Source organism: Alligator mississippiensis, chromosome 2 (genome assembly GCF_030867095.1).
Source record: "Alligator mississippiensis isolate rAllMis1 chromosome 2, rAllMis1, whole genome shotgun sequence".
NCBI lineage: Eukaryota > Metazoa > Chordata > Crocodylia > Alligatoridae > Alligator > Alligator mississippiensis.
In genome coordinates this window covers 300,968,981-300,988,960 of record NC_081825.1, presented here as the reverse complement: position 1 = coordinate 300,988,960, position 19,980 = coordinate 300,968,981, and the positions used below count along the sequence as shown (strand labels likewise).

The 19,980-nt window shown below is 45.0% G+C and overlaps 1 protein-coding gene across 2 annotated transcripts; it reads left to right on the top strand.

The window, feature by feature from the left end:
- The first annotated feature begins 28 nt into the window (after nucleotides 1–28).
- On the top strand, nucleotides 29–18,911 carry RTRAF (RNA transcription, translation and transport factor). 2 transcript variants are annotated; one of them, XM_014601327.3, is made up of 8 exons: nucleotides 29–156; nucleotides 4,314–4,438; nucleotides 5,463–5,562; nucleotides 7,230–7,316; nucleotides 11,432–11,580; nucleotides 15,009–15,077; nucleotides 17,754–17,802; nucleotides 18,514–18,911. In XM_014601327.3, the coding sequence occupies exons 1-8, from the start codon at nucleotides 96–98 to the stop codon at nucleotides 18,666–18,668; spliced, it is 795 nt and encodes a 264-aa protein (XP_014456813.1). In that variant the 5' UTR covers nucleotides 29–95; the 3' UTR covers nucleotides 18,669–18,911. The 2 variants fall into 2 exon arrangements, with proteins under 2 accessions (XP_014456813.1, XP_006264154.1); XM_006264092.4 differs by having other exon boundaries at nucleotides 32–156; nucleotides 11,492–11,580.
- The last annotated feature ends 1,069 nt before the right edge of the window (nucleotides 18,912–19,980 follow it).

Here is a 19,980-nt window from a genome sequence, read left to right as displayed (position 1 = left end):
CGCTCCCCGTACCTCACCTCGCTCCGCCTCTTCCTCCCTCGCTGCCTGGCGTCGCGCGCGGCCCAGAGGCGGGTGAGGCGGTCGTTGCCGGGGCCATGTTCCGCCGCAAGCTCACGGCGCTCGACTACCACAACCCGGCCGGCTTCAACTGTAGGGGTGAGCGCCGGGCCCGCTGCCCGTCAGCGTTACGTTTATCACGCGGTTGGCAGGTGGGCCGCGCAATAAATGTACAGCAGGTGATCGATTGGTGGGTTGCGCACTCAGAGTAGGCTGGGCAACGGTAGCATTGCGCGATGGACTGGTGGGGCGCGCAATAAATGTGCGCCAGGCAAAGGTAGGCTTGACTGGTGGGGCGCGTAATAAATGTAGACCGGGCAAAGGTGCGGTCGGGCAGGTGACTGATGTGTTGCTCAATACATGAAGGCAAGGCAAAGGTAGGATTGGGCGATCGGCTGGTGGGGTGCACCATAAATGTAGACCAGGCAAAGGTGTGATCGGGTGACGGATTTGTGGGTCGCGCAATAAATGTAAGCTAGGCAAAGGTGTGATCGGGTGATTAAAAAGGATCTGCTAGCTATTTTTAAAAAATAGCTAATACCTAATACTCCCTTCTCCCCCCCCCAGCTAACTACCGAGCTAGTACTTGGAGATGTGAAAGCCTTTGTCGCTGGTTTCTGTCCAGCTTCTGTTTGAGCGTGTGGCAGGGCCGCCGTCCCCTGCCCGGTCACTGCGCGCGTCCCGGCTTTACCGAAAGGAAGGAGGCAGGGGTGCGTTATCGGTATTCGATCCCGGGTCTTCGCCGGAGCCAGGGCCACCCTGTGCGTTGATGGCGGCAGGGCGGCTCTGTAATTAAAGAGTACGTCGTAACGCACACGTACACGATGGGTATCCTGACTCCGTGGTGTTTGATTTTTTTTTTTTTATTTGATTTTTTTTGCCGCTGTATTTTTTGGGGGTGGCCTTTGTGTTCAGCTTTAAACATCAAGCGTGTGGGTTTTGTCATGTCATTGATGCCTCTTGTCTCACCATCCTCCGTTATCTAATATTCTTGTTTTTTCTTGTGTTTAAATAAGATTTTTTTTTTTTTTTTTTTTTTTTTTTTTTTGCATGTTGATTGCACTACTTATAAAACTACAGGCAGTCCTCAGACTTCGCACACAATTGGTTCCTGAAAACCAGGTTTTAAGCCCTAGGAAGTTGGTTCCAGATCCTAGCCGCCCTGACAGTGAAATAGTGCCTCCTAATCTCTAACCTGAACCTATTCTCCAGCAGCTTCTGGCCATTGCTCCTCGTCACCCCAGGTGCTGCTGGGGGGATTAGGACCCTTCCTGTTTGCTGCTGATCTCCCCTAACGAGTTTGTAGGCAGCCATCAGGTCCCCCCTCAGCCTCCGTTTGCCAAGGCTGAACAGGTTCAGGTCCCTCAGCCTCTCCTCGTAGGGCCTGCCCTGTTGCCATCCAACCAAGCAGGTGGCCTCCTCTGAGCCCTCTCCAGGTTGGCCACATCCTTCTTAAAGTGCAGTGCCCAGAACTGGATGCAGTACTCCAGTTGTGGCCTGACCAATGTCGCGTAGAGGGGAAGGATCACCTCTCTGGACCGGCTTGAGATGCATCTTTGGATGCACGACAAGGTGCGGCTGGCTTTGCTGGCTGTGGTCTGGCATTGGTGGCTCATGTTTATCTTGGAGTCAGTAATAACTCCCAAGATCCCTTTCTGGCTCTGTGCTCACAAGGGGGAGCTCCCCAGCTTGTATGTATGCTGTGGATTCCTTCTCCCCAGATGCAGCACCCTGCATTTATCTACATTGAAGCCCATCCTATTACCATCCACCAACTTTTGTAGTGTGTCTAAATCTAAGTGCAGCTTCTCTCTCCCTTCAAGCGTGCCTACCTCTCCCCACATCTTGGTGTCATCGGCAAACTTGTACAACGTGTTTTCCACCCATTCGTCCAAGTCGCTGATGAAGATGTTGAACAGTGTAGGCCCCAGGACCGAGCCCTGGGGGACCCCACTATTAACAAATGGGCGATTGGTTCCTGAACCAAGGCCTGATACCCTATTTTCACTAAAATACCCCAGAATTTTGTACTTGATCAATTATAGATGAGTAATATAGCTACATTAATGTATTTATATTGTAAATAGCAATCATATTGATTTGGAAGGACTTATTTGAGGTGACTTGGTTGGAGTCCTCGCAGGAGTCTTGGCTGCAGGTTTTTCTGTAGTCTTGTCTGCTTTCTTAAAGAAAGTGTCCAAGGAAGTTTGGACAGATATTCTCCAGGGAGATGAGTGGCGCAGTGAACTTGTTTGCTGGTGTGGCATCGCATCAGATCAAGTGTTGTAAAGTCAAAACTGACATCATAAAGTTGAAACAGGGCGTCAATTTATAAATATTGTAAGTGCAAAACGTTCTAACTCGAAATGTAAGTCGAGGACTGCCTGTATCTCTACACACAGGTTTCCTGTAATAGGTGTTGATGGGGCACTTATTTTTTTTCCTGGTGCTTTCATTATAACTAAGATGTGTAATGCTGCCCAAACACTTTTGAGCATTGCAAGCATTGCTCTCCATCCTTTTGGAAAAGCATGTCTTTCAAGAATTGAAAATGGTCATGGTCTGACACACAGGAGGAACTTGCTACACAGTATAAGAGCTGACCCAATGCCAAAATAACTCAGCTACTCGGAGGACTGAGTGATATTTTAAAGCAGTGATATTACCTGGTCTACTGTATCTAGAAATGAATGCTGTACATTGCTGTCGAACAGGTGGAAAACAACTATTCCCAGTCCCTGTGGTCCATGAGATGAAATGCTACATTTGTGGGGCTTGATGTCCATCTTGTTCCCCCATCGCCTCAATTCCTTTATTTATTGATTTCATTGGGGGACCTTTTTGCTCTGCTTCTCATTAAATGAGAGGCTGGAATCCTTGCCTTCCACATTTGTCTCCTAAGTAATCCCAAGAGTGTTTTGTTGACGATACAGGTATGGGAAGCATGGTGGCTATGAGAAGAGCTTAGCCTAAAATCTGTGTCAGTTAATTTGCTAATATGTTTTCCACCCTTCTTGTTAACTTTTAATACCAAACACTGTAATATTTCTTAAAGATTGGTTAACATTTACACTGTTGTTCTGGCTTGGTTTCCCGTCAGAACTCAATAAGTCCCCTGCTCCTAGTGACGCCAGAGGACTTACTATATTTACAACCACACTTCCCCCTGAATAGCAAAAGTACCAGACTCTTGAGCTATTTTGTAAACAAAAAAAACCCAACTTCCTAATTTGCACTGTAATTCTCATTTACACATTTATGTTGTACTGTTTAGCATTAGTGCAGGGCTTGAAAAGCTCCCAGACTGAAAGAATGTTATGAAAAGTGAGGTGACACCAGCATCAAGCCCTGCATTCTGTGGTGCAAATGCTGCTTTGGCAGATAGTCCAATAATGTTCCCAGACATAAACTCTGTTATCCAAGACATGAAGTTTTGACTCATCTTATCCTGAGATACTAAATGGTTGGTTTGCACTTCAGCGTGTTAGGTCTGTTCATATGGGGTCCTGAATCTGTGATAAGAGAACAAAGGCTGTGTCCACACGCGCGTGGATGTTTTTTCCCTGGGGACAGCTAGCAGTGGTGCACCTTTAGCTTGTACTTGTCCCTGGGGAATGCCTGTACCATGTGCCGTCTGGCATGCAGCACGGTACTCCAAGTTGGGCAGAGGAGGCTGGGGCCAGCAATGGGCTAGCCGCAGCAGCCTTACCTGGAGTCCTTGGGGCCTCCCAGGGCTGCAGCAATGGCAATCCAGGCACACGGAGGCTAGCCAGCAGCCAGTGTGGCTCTGGCTGGCCAGGCTCCAGTTCTGAGCAGCATGTACTGCCCCCATATGCACTGCCCTGCCTTTTTTTCCCCCATGTGTTTTCTTGACCCCTTGATATCCAGGGGTCACTCCCCTCCCCCCCCCCCCATGCAGCTCCCTTGCAGCATGGAGAACAGCAGAATGTACAGTGTGTCTGCAGCAGCACGTACTGCACAGCTGCTCTTGTTTGGACACGGCCAAACGGTCCTGTTACTTTGTTGCCTCATACATGTAGATCAGAGGTGTTAAACCCATGTAGCTCTGTGGGCTGGATGAGTCATTTGGAGGCCGTCCACAGGCCAGATGAGTGTGTAACTGGCCCCTGTATGCAGCGGAGCAGAACTTATTGACCAGCTCATGCCTTCATTGACTTTTGCCTCTCTATGAGAAAACATCAGTTTGGTCTGCTTCTGGTTAGTATTCATTTTGCTATGTTCATTTTGGGCTATAGATGAAACGGAATTCAGAAACTTTATTGTCTGGCTTGAAGACCAGAAAATCAGACACTACAAGATTGAAGACCGAGGAAATTTAAGAAACATACACAATGATGAATGGCCTAAGTCCTTTGAAAAGGTAAGTTCATACTGGAAACAATAACATAAGTTGTAAAACCATGTGCTGTATCTGTAATTAGTGATACACCATTGCTGTTTTAACTGAAAGTTAAAGCAAATACGTGTAAGGAAAAAATGGTGAACCCTTCAATTGCTTGAAATTGAACTATTTTCTAGAAGCCAAAATGCAGAGGTAATAGGGTGTTATGATTTCGTATACTTCATTTTCTTTGTAATTAACATATGATCAGGTACTGAGAAACTTGACACTCCTTACCCATTTCCTTGCTTGGTAAGGTGTTTCTGTCTTTCCAGAAGAAAACTGACCACCAGTCAGTTTCTCTGTGCATTAAATTCTTTACATGTCAAGCATGGAAAAGAGCCCTTTCATTTAAAGCATGTACTGTGTATGAGCATTCTGACAGAAACATTAAGCTGTGCTTATGCCACATCTGTGTTTCTTTTGGTTTTGACGATTGAGTCCTTTGAGGAGCTGAGCACTCTGGCCCTTTGTTTGCAAACCTTTTAGCATGTGTTAATCTTACTTGCCACAGTGAAACTCTTTGCAGTCCTCATTGTCATGGGGAATCTGGGCTATGGTAATTAGTACTCTGTATGAGTGAGTAGATAATACTGGAAGTGGAGTTCTCTCTCTTTCTTTTACTCATGCCATGCTAGGGGTGGAGTGGGAAGATGGCACTTTGGACACACTTAATTTTCTTCCATTTATATAATATCGCTAAGAAAATATCTATTGCTCACTGAGAGAGGAGCAGGTGTGCTTACTAAGATGATAGATATGAATGAGTTGTGCAGTGTGAAAACCTTGCATGCATCACAGTAGAAATATGACCTGCTTTGCAGTGACAACTCTTATTGCTGACCTCACAATACTAGGCTCTGTGGAGAAAGATATAGTTTATCTGTCTGGAAAGCTTATTTTGTCCGGGCTGTTGTACAGTGTGGACTAGGTAGGTTTACTTCCAACCAGTAATGGCGATAGATACACTATCCTTTGTTTTTTTTTTTTTACTCTTGTACAGTATTTGAAAGATGTGAACTGTCCTTTCAAGCTGGAAGAACGGCAAGAAACAGTTGACTGGCTGCTTGGGTTAGCTGTCAGGCTTGAATATGGAGATAATGGTATGGTCAGTTTTGAAAAATCCTTTATAATAATAACAGCAAAACCATTTGAAATGCTTTACCTGTGATCTTTGAAGTATTTTTAAAAGTAAGCAAGGATAAGAAGCATAGTTACTTGAACATGCAGTTTCATATTTTTGTTTTGCAACTGTTTTCCTTTCCAACCCAACTTTTCTGCAGAAGTCCTGGGGGTTACGGTGGGAAATAAGCTGAAGTGTGCCTTTGTTGTCAAGCAGGCTAACAGCATCCTGGGCTGCATTGGTAGGAGTGCTGCCAGCAGGTCAAGGGCAGTGATTCTTTCCCTCTATTCGGCACTGGGAAGGCTACATCTGGAGTCCTATGTCCAGTTTTGGGCCCCCCACTACAGAAAGGATGTGGACAAATTGGAGAGTCTGGCGCAGGGCAACAAAAATGATTGCAGGGGCTGGGGGACATGACTGGTGAGGAGAGGCTGAGGGGACTGGGCTTGTTTCTTCTAGAGAAGAGAAGATCAAGGGGGATTGAATAGCAGCCTTCAGCTCCCTGCAGGGGGTCTCAAGGGAGGATGGAGCTGGACTGTTCTCGGTGGTGGCAGATGACAGAACAAGGAGCAGTTGGCTCAAGTTGCAGCAAGGCGAGTTGAAGTTGGATATTAGGAAAAACTGTCTCACTGTGAGGATACTAAAACACTGGAACAGGTTACCCAGGAAGGTGGTAGAACCTCCATCCTTGGAGGTTAAGACCCAGCTAGACAAAGCCTTGTTTGGGATGAGATGGCTGGGGACAATCCTGCTTTGAGCAGGGGGTTGGACTAGATGTTACCTCCTGACATCCCCTCCATCCCTCGTTTTCTGTGACTCTCTGGGTGATATAGTAATGAACTGAGATTTGTTACTTCGCCTGTTTGCAGAGAGAACTAAAATAATAACCTCTCCCAATGTCATTGTAGATAACCCCTTTTTAGATGCATATTTCCTCAACAACTAGCATGTTACGTGTTTCTAGCAAATGCACTAATTTTTATAACCACAGGAAAAACTATGCTGCAATATTTCAATTATGTTCTCTTAGATGAAGAGTGTCACATGAATGGGATCCATTTCACAGACACAGCACATTCTTGCATTTTTTACTATCTGACATCTAGAACTCAGTTTTGGCTGAAATCTTTAACTTATGGTCTCACCTAATGTGACCACTGAAAGGCTAGAGTGCCTTCAATATCAATCCAGGGTAGAAATCAAGTTGACAGCCCTTTAATAAGCAGTTGTGTATTAGTCATTCAAAAATGAGATGAATTGTTCCTTATTCTTAGAGCCTTCAGCATAGTTAAGTCTTCTCAGTCTTGAGTGTCCCAAGCAATGTGTCTAAAGTTGGCACATGTCTTAAATCCTGCCTCAGCTACCTGACAGTACATAGGTGATAATAAGAGGCCTTCTACCTGAGCAAGTTCTAGTAGACTGTACTTTATCTAGAGTTTCAGTAGTGCACAACAGTAACAGAGATCTTTAAACTTCTTAGCCAGGTACAGAAAATGTACTTTCCTTAGTTGCAGCTAGCAGAGTTCAGCAGTCCTTTTTATGTTCTAGCGCTCTTATTTTAAACCAGTTATTCAACTAAATGTTTTAACTAATCTGTTTACTGACTTCCTTACATTCATGAAACCAAGCTGGTTTTTATTTTAACAGCTGAGAAGTACAAGGACTCCACACCTGATGGTGCCAAAAATACTGATAATACAGGGAAAAGTGCAGAGCCACTGATAAACTTAGATGGTAAGTGTACAGTGATTTCTTTTTTTTTTTTTTTTTTAAATCGTGCTGACCTAAATATGTTGTGCTGTATCTTGCGTATTGTGCTCTCCCCCTCTTTTTAAAGGGATTATTTTCTCATTATTTAGTGTTTTAGGGTTTCTAGCAGCTTTAAATCATGTTAGAACCACATTTTGGAAGCTGTGATACTCTATTGCAATGCCAGCAATAATATCCTGAGGGATTTATACTTACACTTGATGTGCATCTTTGAGGTAGTATTTTGAGAACTTGTTATTTTTCCAAGCCTCTGCTTTCCTCTTTGATATTTCTCTCTTATACCAGATGACATAGGAATGATAGTGTGTTGTTCCAGAATAACTGCTCCTTATTCCAGTCCTTTTGACTTTCATTGACAAATAACTTCTTTTAGGGGGGTGGGGAGAATTCTTCCTACTGAAGGGCAAGGAGCTTAGAGACTTGAACTATGTGGAGACAAACAGGAGGGGGTTGAGGAAGGGTTATAGCTCACTTTATTTTTTTAATAGCTTTTCATAGGGGACATGGTAAGGTCAGAGGTCATATTAGGTGGGATGGGAAGGAGCATCACTACATATACTGCAGGTAATTTTAACTGTGACATTGGGGCCAGCCCCTAGTGCTTCTTTTGTTCCTGTAGTAGTAAAGCAGCTTATCCTCTAGAGCAGTGGGAGCCAACCTTTGCTGCAGATGTGCCACAAACTTGCAGGTCCCTGGCTCTGCATTGCTCAGGGCACACACCCACCCCAGGATGCATGGCATGCCCCTCCCACCCACTATGGGCAGCACCCCTCTTCACTGTGCCATGCCACACCACATCCTTTGGGCCACCTCCTGCATGCTGTGCTCTGTCATGCCATGCTGTACCAGCACTGTTGCACCATACAGGGTCCTTGGAGTACTCTGCCTGTGGGGTTTCTTAGCCCTGGGCCATACCTCTCTGCTGTCTGACCCTGTCCGGCTGTATGAGCATTCGTGGTCATCTGGCCAGGTGCCAGGGGATTGGAAACTGGCTAATGTGGTCCCAATTTTCAAGAAGGGGAGGAAGGAGGACCCAAGTAATTATAGGTCTGTAAGCCTCACCTCGGTGCTCGGGAAGATCTTGGAGGGAATTATCAAGGAGCATGTCCTGTGGGGGGCCAGAAGGGGAGATCATGCTCGGGGGCAATCAACATGGGTTCACCAAAGGCAGGTCCTGCCTGACCAACCTGATTGTCTTTTATGACTAAGTAACTAAATCCTTGGATGATGGTGTCGCTGTGGACGTAGTCTTTCTCGACTTTAAGACGGCCTTTGACACTGTCTCTTGCCCCATCTTCATCAATAAATTAAGTGACTGCGGCATTGATGCCTGCACAGTTGGATGGGTAAAAAATCAGCTGATGGAGCACACCCAGAGAGTAGTGGTGGACGGGTTGTATTCAACCTGATGAGATGTGAGCAGTGGGGTACCCCAGGGCTCTGTCCTCAGGCCCGCACTGTTTCACATCTTCATCAGCGACTTGGGCAAGGGGGTGGAAAGCATGCTGTCCAAGTTTGCTGATGACACTAAGATGTGGGACGAAGTGGACACACTTGAAGGGAGAGAGAGGCTGCAACTAGATTTAGACAGACTACAAAAGTGAGAGAAGATGAGAATAGGATGGGGTTCAACGTAGACAAATACAGGGTGCTGCATCTTGGGAGAAGGAATCTACATCACACACACAGGCTGGGGAGTTCCCTTCTTGAAAGCACAGAGACGGAAAGGGATCTTGGAGACATTATTGACTCCAAGATGAACATGAGCCGCCAATGCCAGACCGCAGCCAGCAAGGCCAGCCATACCTTGTCATGCATCCAAAGGTGCATCTCAAGCCGGTCCAGAGAGGTGATCCTCCCCCTCTATGCAACTTTGGTCAGGACGCAGTTGGAGTACTGCATCCAGTACTGGGCGCCGGACTTTAAAAGGGATGTAGCCAGCCTGGAGAGGGTTCAGAGGAGGCCACCCGCTTGGTTGGATGGCAACGGGACAGGCCCTACGAGGAGCGGCTGAGGGACCTGAACCTGTTCAGCCTCGGCAAACGGAGGCTGAGGGGGGACCTGGTGGCTGCCTACAGGTTCATCAGGGGAGATCAACAGCAAATAGGCAGAGCCCTTTTCTCCCCAGCACCACCTGGTATGACAAGGAACAATGGTAATAAGCTGATGGAGAACAGGTTTAGGTTGGAGATCAGAAGGCAATATTTTACAGTTAGGGTGGCCAAAATCTGGAACCAGCTTCCCAGGGAAGTGGTCCTTGCCCCTACCTTGGGCAAATTCAAGAGGAGGTTGGATGATCAGCTGTCTGGGGTCTTGTGAACCCAGCATTCATTCCTGCCTGTGGCAGGGGGTCAGGCTAGATGATGTGTTCAGGTCCCTCCTGACCCTAGCTACTATGAACCTATGAGAGAGCAGGACTCCTGTCCTGTCACTCTCCAGCTGCTGTCCCAGGAGTGGAGCCCAGACCAGGAGCTACAGTTTAACCCTTTAGGGGGCAGGTGTTGCCTGCGGGGTTTGCCAGTTGGACAGCCCTGCTCTAGAGTTTCCACAGCTATCAGAAAAGCAGCTTCTCCCATCATCAGTCTTCTTTCTTCTTAATCTAGATCTGTAGCCATTGCTACTTCTCCCATCCACCTGATCCAGTGCAATAGATCCTTTCAGTCCATTAAAGAAGAGAGTGCTGGGCCCTTTCTCAGTCTTTATTGCATTTTTACTACTAAAATGCAACTATTGCATGCTAGATATTTTTGATAAATAGCAGCATCAATGGACACCAACTAAAATCGGCATTTATTTTAGCAAAGTGACCACTATGTAACTCCACAGTTCCACTCCCATAGGAAAAAAAAAAAAAAAATTTCCTGGAGATTAAGATTTGGTTTAGATATCAATCAAGTACAGTCTTGCTGTGCAGTTAGGAAGTGCTGGGGAGACCTGTCTACAAAGCACACAACACTAAAGGTGTTTACAGAAGTGCTCTAAACATCCATGCACGTTTTACAGTGCTGTAATTTAGAGCACTTTTTATATCACTATAGGGTGCATCCCCACAAGCGTGCATGTGCAGTTTGTGGCACTGCAAACCACATATATTTGCTGTGCTGCTGATTTGCAGCACTGTGGCTTGTCTTTTTTACACTGGGAGATCGCAGTGTAAAAAAAACCCAAAAAAACAAACGAACCTGTCACTAAAAAAAGCAGCCTGGCGCACATGACAGGAGTGTGCACAGCCAGGAAGGGAGCCTTGCTGGCCAGAACCATACTCTGGCTGCTGGCCAGGCTCCAAGCTTCTGTATTGCCACTGCTGCTGCCCCAGAAGGCCATTAGGATCCCAGATAAGGCTGCTGCTGCTATTTTGTCCTGGGGGCAATGTATGTGCACGCTCATGGGGATGTGCCCATAAAGTTACAGCACTCTTAAACATGACAGAAGTGCAGTGGTCGGTTGGGGTTGTGGTGGGGTGGAACTGAGGTTCCCTGCACTTTCCAGGGTCGGAGGCAGGAGGTGCTCTGCAGCCTCCTGGGGCTTCTCCACTGGTCAGAAAAATGACTAGTGTGCAGAAGTTTATTTATAATGCTAAAGTGATGTAAAATACAGTGTTTCAAATTTAATACCTGATTTAACAAGGGTTAATTTAAAGTGCTATACCCATTTTTAAAGTGATGTAAAGCTGTGCACTTCTGTTAAGTCAGGGCAGTGAAGTACTTTAAATAGCAAAAAAGCAACTTCTTTACACACTGTAATGCACTGCATTTCTAAAAACTCAGTCTGGCTTAGTTTTTTTGGACTTCCTTAGATTTAGCATGCAGTTTGGGTTGAAAGCAATGCGTGTGTGTGTGTGTGTGTGTGTGTGTGTGTGTGTGTGTGTTAATGTCCCTGTTACATAATCATTTTTCAAAATATGAATGCATTAAAACTTTTTGGAAGTTCTTAAAACTTCAGAGCTAAGCCATGAACCCTCACTGACAGTGATCAGTTAACTCCCCAAGGTAGTTTTTTGGCTTTAATGGTACTACTTGCACAGCCAACTCTGAACCAACCCCTTAATCAAATTTGTCATTAATCTGACCCATGCATAGAGTGGAACGCAGCCAGTATTTTGAAACCAAGTGCAATGACCGTGTGGTTCGCTCTTGCAGTGAATAATCCTGACTTCAAGGCTGGTGTGATGGCTTTGGCTAATCTTCTTCAGATCCAACGGCATGATGACTATTTGGTGATGCTTAAGGTGAGCTTCACAACTTGAACTCTGTGTATTTTGGAAATCCAGGAAGTATTTGCAGAATAACTTGGTATGGGAAATCAGTAATTTGTTCTTGGGTACAAATTAAATGAATTGGGTTTAAACTTTTGGTGCTCCTTTCTGGCTTAAAAAGAAAATGTTGATCTTTGAAATCGTGTGTGTGGACATTTATGTTTAAAAAATGGTAAATAATAGGATAATTCTTTAAATTTGGTCCCTGAGAATTAATACATGAAACGTGTCTTCCTACTGAGAATTCTGCTTATGTGCATTTCATGCCTTTTTATCCCAGGGTCTCCAGATGCTTTAAAAACACTAATGAATTTAAGCCTCACCACGGTTGTGAAATAGATATTTAGTTTTAGAAGTTGAGAGAAACTTAGGGCAAACAACTTCTGATTATAGTTAAAGGTGCAGAGCTTTATTGCAAGTCAGTGGCTCCACAGCAACTGCTTGTTTGTGCTGCAATAAGTGGAAGCTGTACCGTGGTAACTTGCCTCTCTTTCATTGAGAGCTAAGATGTTGATTTAACTTCCACTTAATTCCAGGGCAGGAGCGTACATGCAGGCAGTTGTGGCTGCTGTGATGGAGCAGCTGATGTGTGATAAACCTCCTGTACCTGTTCGCCTCCTACCCAATACACTCTTCATCTATATGGAAGATAGATATGATATGAATAATGTGATGGGCCTGGGAACCTATGACACAAGCAAGATTAGACTGGTCCTTCTGATTTCCAGCCTTGTGCACGTCCATGTGTACACACAGCTGTCCTTTCTCTTTGCTCTAACTAAAGCAAGTTTTAATTTTATTCCAAAATTTCTAATACTTTTCAGAGGCCAAAAGCCACATATGACCTGACTCACTTTTGAAATTGTGTTCCTTGTCCAGGTGCTTCATTGGGGAGGACATAAACTGTGATAGAAGTCTGTAGTCAGTTCTATGATCAAAGCTATAATCAATCACTGTAATGGATTGCAGCTAGCTAACCAAGACCTTAGTCTTGATCAAAAAAAAAATAAATAAAAATCCTATGTAATAGTAAAATATACTAGGTATCAGAAACAAAAGGATGAGGCCCCCACCCTGCAGAGGGTACAATCTACTCTGAAGTTTTTTGGGCAGTATTGTAGGTAGTAAAGTTAATGGTGTTTCCATATAAATGCATGGAAACTTGTGATAGTCATATTAAAATAGAGTTTTTACCTTTCTCTTACCTGCATTGCTAAAAGCTAATGAAGCTATGTTGTTTGCATTTTAATTTTTACAGTAAGGGAAAAAGAACCAAGTAGAGCCAGAAACATGGGAGAGGATGGCAAAAAGGAGCATAGTGTACAGGCTGGGAAAACTCTCTTGCTTTTCACTGTGCTGCAACTAAATTACCATGTTGCAAGCCTAGTTGCATAAACAATAGCTTTTTCCCATGGCTCATGTTGGTAAAATATGTCAATGAAACTACTTTTTTATGTGCAATAGGGCAGTATCTACTGCATATGAAAAATACAATAATCTATATTCATTCTTGCATCTGTAGTAGTTACCTATAGAAAAGGCTAAGGGAGTACAAATAGGCCAGTTAAAATTTACCTTTCCTTAGTAGCTTGAACTTTTCTTTGCCCAAACAAAATCTTGAAGTTGGTCAAAGAGAACACCTTTCTCGGGGCACAGTGCTGAATATAATCTTAGATCTGTTTGTAACTTTGACTTTCATGCCAAATTTAAGATGCATTAGCCAGATTCATATTTTTAATCAGAATCTTTCTCGAAACTAGTTCCTTTTGGTTGAGAGACTCAATTCACAGAATTGTGTTGCACGTCAACCTTAAATCGTGCGCCAAACAGGAGAAATAAACAGTGAGGTGGTGCATGAAGTAGTGCTTTTGTTGTACTTGGATAACTCGGGAAAGAAACGGTGCGAGAAGCAGTTATAATAAGCTCAAAGCCTGCTCCGTGGTCTAATTCTGGTGCTCTGATATGCCTTAGCTAATAGTTATAGCTGTACATATCAGCCTGAAATGGTCATGGAATATTGAATCTTACCAAGTGTGGGAGCTACTAAACTAGCCAGAAGGGCAGCAGGATTATGGGTAATTAGGGGTGCACAAGTAAAGATATTTTTTGGGGGCCGATACCAATGGCTGATTATTAACTAGCCATATTGGCTGATACTGATTTGATTGCCAATATGCAGCCCGGCAGCTTGGAGAGCAGCTTCCAGCTAGTAAGTCTGGGGGTGAGGGGTGCAGGGCAGATCATGCTGAGAGAGCGGGGGGGCTGGAGCAGGGGTTGGTGCTGCCCAGCTGCAGTGGGGCGCAGGATGGAGCCTCAAGCGGGAGTCCTGGGAGCGGCAACAGCACTGGGAGGAGTTGTTGGGGGGGCTACAGCAAATATTTTGGGGTGGATATAGCGCACCCTGTAGCCCCCCTCCAAGTGCTGCTGCTGTTTTTCCCCCCCCCCACCCCCTCTGCTGAGAAGTCTGGTGCCAGCTCCAGCCTGCAGCAGGCAGACCACCCTTGCCCCATGCACAGATCTGGGGGGCACATGCCCCCCCATGCCTCCCCTGGGGATGCATGCAATGGCAGAAGCCACACCCCTCTTCCCCCCGCCCTTCCACCCCAACAGACTTACCAGCTGGACACTCTCCAAGCTGCTGGGCTGGCTGCGTGCATGCTGCGGCTGCATACATGCACGGGGCATTTATTGGTGACATTGGCCACATCGGCCAAAAAAAGCCGATTGCCGATAATGTCAATTTTCCTTTCATCGGTACCGATACAATGTGGACTGATGTATTGGTGCATCTCTATGAGTAATCCCTTATCAAGGCTCGTGGGGTGGGGGGGGCGTGTTCATGTTTTTAAGGTAAGTCTCTTGTTTTTCTGAACAACTATACTTACTCTAGCTTCTTTGCTGATGGAAATTGTTTAGCCTCTGGCACAGGACTCCCAGCAGCAGAAATTCTGTTTGTGGAGAGGCTGCAGAATATTATCGCTGCCAGTGCAGCTTTAAAAATTGACACCACTAATTTGGGATTGTGAGTGAGCAAATTTACTGAATCTGCAATATTGTGTGCTGGCAGAGCTTCTGTAGGGTGCCTGGTGACTGTCACAGTGCAAAAAAAGTGTGGCTGATAACTTGGCTACCTGGGCACAGGATCTGTTCCCAGCACTATAGGACAAGAATCTGGCTCATAATTTTAAAAAATCCATTTCCATGACAATGGTAAAGTTTTAAATAGGGCAGTTACATTGGGGCCATTAATGAGATTCCCAGAATACGGACAAAAGACAAAGGCTTGCGGTTCTGCTTGGGTGTAATCTCAGTTTCCTTGAGTACAAGTGCTGGGCAAAGATGCATCAACTCAGAATTGAGTTACTTTCCTCTTTGGAACTAAATTTTTTTTTTTTTTTAAGGCAATTCGTATTTTGGTTCAGGAGCGCCTGACTCAGGATGCTGTAGCAAAGGCCAATCAGTCTAAAGAGGTATGTATGTACAGTGCATGGGTTCATCACATAAGGAGGCTAGTCTCAAAATGGGAATCTCAAAACGGATGCTTGTAGTTGGAATCCAGGTGCACAACATTAAAACAACAGGTGAAAAAGGACTTACCCATTTGATAGAGCCATTGTGATTCTGAAAGATCCAAAGAAAAGTCACAGGTGCTAAGTAAGTGCAAGATTTCTTGTATTGCACGCATCTAAGTATATTTGTACATGATAATTGTGCAATTTGTTTCTTAATGCAGTATCCTCATAAGTCGCTAACATTATAGTAATATGTCATAGATCAGGGTATCAAACACACCATCTGCCCACCAGTGCTGCCCCATTGATCCACAGGCTACCCCAAACTGCCTGGACTGTGGTGCTCGCTGGGGCCACGTGCCAGATCAGGCATGTGAGTGGGGGTCTGTGGGCCTGATCATTGGGGCCACGGGGCCAGATGAGTTTGACACCCCTGGAGTAGATTTTCAATAATATTTTACTGAATACAAAAGTCCTAGGTTAATTTTTCTTTTAGGTAGCACTGTTTGCTGAATATGCAAAGAGATATCCAAGTTTTAGGTAATAAAATATTTCCAACTTCTCAGCTGGCTTTTATGGGGAAAGAAGGGTTGGAATCTAGGTGTGGGTTCCCCTCATCTGAAAAAGCACTGAGAGAACTTTATAATTTCACAGTTATTTCTCATTTACTTCTGAGGCTTATCTGAGATAAGAAATTTGGCTAGAAAACCATTCTGTGAGGGATAATGATGAGTGTGTAGGACCATTTAGCACATTTCTGAGGGGAGTATTCACAGGAAACAATTGGGGGGATATCAAATAATCATTTACTAGAAATCCCAGCTCTTTGGAACTTCTGCTCCATCACTGATGAGAGCAACTTGTACATCTTTAGGATGAAACATTTTCCAGAACTGTCTCTTTAGAACAGGGACCTTTAGCCAGGCCCCTTCATCTCTTTTTGACACCTACATCACAGCAGCATCTTCTGTATGTGATAATGTGCTATAAGAAAGCATCTCTTTTGATGGTCGCTAATTGGCAGTTTCAGATGCCTCTTGGGGTACAACTTGTGCTGATTTACAAAGCCATGGTACAATAAACTAGGGCATTCTGTTTTTTATATAGGCCTTTTGAATAGCATTTGAAAACTGTTCAAAGAACAGGAAAACGTGGAAACAGCTGAGGCTGCTCCATCAGTGTCAGGTATAGAAACTTAAAATAGGTAAAAATTAACCCTCAGAGAAACATGTTGCTATTCTATATCTGGGTGCAGTGTTGGAGCTGTAAAATTAGAAGTTTATTTTTTTTTTTCCCCTCCCCCTTTCCCTGTAAGAGGATACAGGCAGTTCTTTGTTTGGGAGAGGGAGGGCTTTTTTTAATGAGCAGGGGTTATTTGTTAATATTTTATGGCTCCCAAAAGTATGTCTGGCTCTTGGCAGGAGCTGTGGAACAAGATTGTCGGTACAGCCTAAATTGTACAAGTGATGAAGATAAAAGGAGACAGCATGTGAAAGTTTCATAACATCATTTTACATGCCTTAACTCAGTGTCTGTTTGCACCTTGGTGGTTCTACAAACAAATTAGGGAAACTAGGTCAGCAGAATAAATGGATTGCGTACCAAACTGCCGCATCTCCTGTGGCATAGATACTAGGGGAAAGAGAGCAAAGGTGGTAATCCACGTGATGCATCATATAAATCAAGAGTGGCCAGCCTATGGTGTGCCTGCCACAAGTGGCACCGGCAGCCTGTGTGGTACATGGCAGACTGGGGAAAGGACAAGCAGCCCAGTGGTAGATGGGAGTAGAAAGCAGAGCAGTAGATGTGGCAGGGACCCTAGGGAAGCAAGCAGAGTAACAGGTTGGGCAGGGCAGTTGGTGAGTGTAGGGCTACTACTATTAAATTCACTTAAAATTGCATATTTAAATAAACTGACACTAACTCTAGGTCAATATGTATTCAGAGTCTAGACTAGGATTCTAATTGTGTCAACCGGAAAGAAACTTTCAGCAATGACTTTAGAATATGAATGTTTCCTGTGGTATGTTTGTAGGAAAGCAAACTCCTCTACAAATGTATCACGTGCTGAGAATTTTCAATCCGTATACAACACTTGGGATTTTATCATCAGACTCACTCTTAAAGTCTTTACAGGAAGTATTTATATTCATTCATTGAGTTCACAGTATTGTGGTGTTTGGTCATTGGGTTAAGTTTTCATCCCTTTACAAGTCCTCTTTGTGCTGACCCAATGTCACAAAGAGAATTTAAAGTTGCCCAACAGTGGCATTCAATTCTGCCAGTGTAGGAGGACTGTTAGCTGATGTAGCCAGGCCTCCAAGGCTTTCCTGGTGTAGTGGAAGTAGCAGGGGTGGGACAAAATACCACATGCTCCCCTGGTCGCATGCACTGGAGTGGCTCGTGAGCCCCTTTATCTTCAGGTATGGGTTGGAGTAGCTTTGAGGCCATCCGATTGTTACTAGCGGCCATTTCAGAAACACACATGTAGAACGATCGTGCATATTTTTACTGTTGTATTTTTTAGACTTTGCTGAGCTCCATATTGGGGTGGGATTTTGAGTTCTTCAGGCCTGGCATCCTTTGCTTCAAAAAGCATAGGAAATAATATGAGTTTCTTTGTCTTTTCCCAAGGGTTTGCCTGTTGCTTTGGAAAAACACATTCTTGGTTTTGACACCGGAGGTAAGAGCTTCTTTTAACTCCTTATTTTAAACAATGGAGCCACCTTGGACTAAAATAGTCATTTCATCTGACCCAGTATGGGCCATTTAAAAAAAAAAAAAAAGTGTTGCTGGCAGGGGAAGGAAATGATTACATTTGGCCTCTTGCTTACAAGAGCTTGTTTACAAAAATTCTGCTGAGCGTGAGAGGGAAAAGTCTGGCAGTGGAGCAGATTATCATCCTGGGATACAATTGACATAAAGACATGCAGAGGATATCTGATGCTTTAACGGTGGGACCAGTATTTAGCTGCTGTTCGTTTTGTTTTGTTTTTTAATCAGGATTAGTTGGTATGCACCATAGACTGGTGTGAGCTGATGGGCTGCTCTGAATGACAGATGTCTCGAATCTAGTCCAGCCTGAGTGCTGGCATAGATGCATCTGGTTTTTATAGCTAAACCACCACTCGAAATGAATGGAATCCATCCTTGTCTGCTCCGCCTTGGCCAGATTCAGAAGCAGAATATCACAAAAGTGCTATAAAGCCACATTAGGTCTTGCATAGAACATGCCTTGACCAGGCCAGATAATCAGGCCCACTGTTGCTAAAGAATTTAGGGCAAGCATAGAAAACTGTGGCTTGCTATTTGACTGTGAATCGCATCCAAAGGTTTTGAAGTGGAAAATGGTTGTTCTGTGTTAATACCATTTCTCTTTGTGCAAATCAATCAGATGCTGTCATTAATGAAGCTGCCCAGATTCTTCGATTGCTGCATGTAGAAGAACTCCGAGAGCTGCAGACAAAAATCAACGAAGCCATAGTAGCAGTTCAGGCAATTATTGCTGATCCGAAGACAGACCACAGACTGGGGAAAGTTGGAAGATGAACAAAATTAAGACTTTTAAGTCTCTTGCATACCTAGTACAATTAGGAGTTGTATACACCTCTGGCATGCATTTTGAAATGGATATTGTTTCATTGTTTTGAAAGAAACCCAGGGAGAAAGTGAAGTCTTACTATTCTAATGAATTACCCTTTTTTCTTTAAATAAATGAAGTGGGGGAAACAGCTAAAAATTGTTCTGTTTAGCTATACGTTGAGAAGTATAAAATTTTACTCTTCGTCCTTTGCTTTGTGTCTTCATAGTTTCATAGTTGGTGGGGGCGGAAGGGACCTGAGCAGATCATCAAGTCCGACCCCCTGCCATGGCAGGAAAGAGCACTGGGGTCAAACGACCCCAGCAAGGTGTTCGTCTAACCTCCTCTGAAAGACCCCCAGGGTAGGAGCCAGCACCACTTCGCTTGGAAGTTGGTTCCAGATCCTAGCTGCCCTGACTGTGAAGTAGCACCTCCTGATGTCTAGTCTGAATCTACCCTCTGCCAGCTTGTGACTGCCATTCCTTGTCACTCCTGGCAGTGCTTGGGGGAACAGGGACTCCCCCAATACCTGCTGGTCCCCTCTGACTAATTTGTAACAGGCCACTAGCTCCCCCCTCAGCCTTCCCTTGTGAAGGCTGAACAGGTTCAGGTCCCATAGCCTCTCATGGGGTCTGCCCTGCTGCCCCCTGGTCATGCGGGTGGCCCTCCTCCGGACCCTCTCAATGTTGTCCACATCCCTCCTGAAGTGCAGCACCCAGAACTGGACGCAGTACTCCAGCTGCGGCCTGACCAGTGCTGCATAGAGGGGGAGGATCACCTCATTGGACCTGCTTAAGATGCACCTGTGGATGCATGACAAGGTGCGGTTGGCCTTCCTGACCGTGTCCCCACACTGTTGGCCCATGTTCATTTTGGCATCAATAATGACTGCAAGATCCTTTTCTGCCTCTGCACTGATGAGAAGGGAGTTCCCCAGCCTGTAGGTCTGCTGCTGGTTCTTCCTCCCCAGGTGCAGTACCTTGCACTTGTCAGTGTTGAAACCCATCCTGTTCTCATCCGCCCACCCCTGTAACCTGTCCAGGTCTAATTGCAGCCTATTCCTCCCTTCTAGCATGCCCACATCTCCCCACATCTTAGTGTTGTCTGCGAATTTGAATAGGGTGCTTTGTTACCCCCTCGTCCAAGTCACTGATGATGTTGAACAGTGCGGGTCTGAGGACTGAACCCTGGGGGACCCCAATGCCCACAGCCCTCCAGGTTGAAAATGACCTATCCACCACCACTCCCTGGGTGCGGCCCTCCAGCCAGTTAGTAACCCAT

What these genes read in the sequence shown, in the direction of transcription:
- RTRAF (XM_014601327.3), top strand. Translation starts at nt 96, where the DNA reads ATGTTCCGCCGCAAGCTCACGGCGCTCGACTACCACAACCCGGCCGGC. An exon ending in GGCCGGCTTCAACTGTAGGG is followed by an intron (nt 157 to 4,313) that starts GTGAGCGCCGGG and finishes TTTGGGCTATAG; the next exon opens with ATGAAACGGAATTCAGAAAC. An exon ending in AGGCCAATCAGTCTAAAGAG is followed by an intron (nt 15,078 to 17,753) that starts GTATGTATGTAC and finishes TCTTTTCCCAAG; the next exon opens with GGTTTGCCTGTTGCTTTGGA.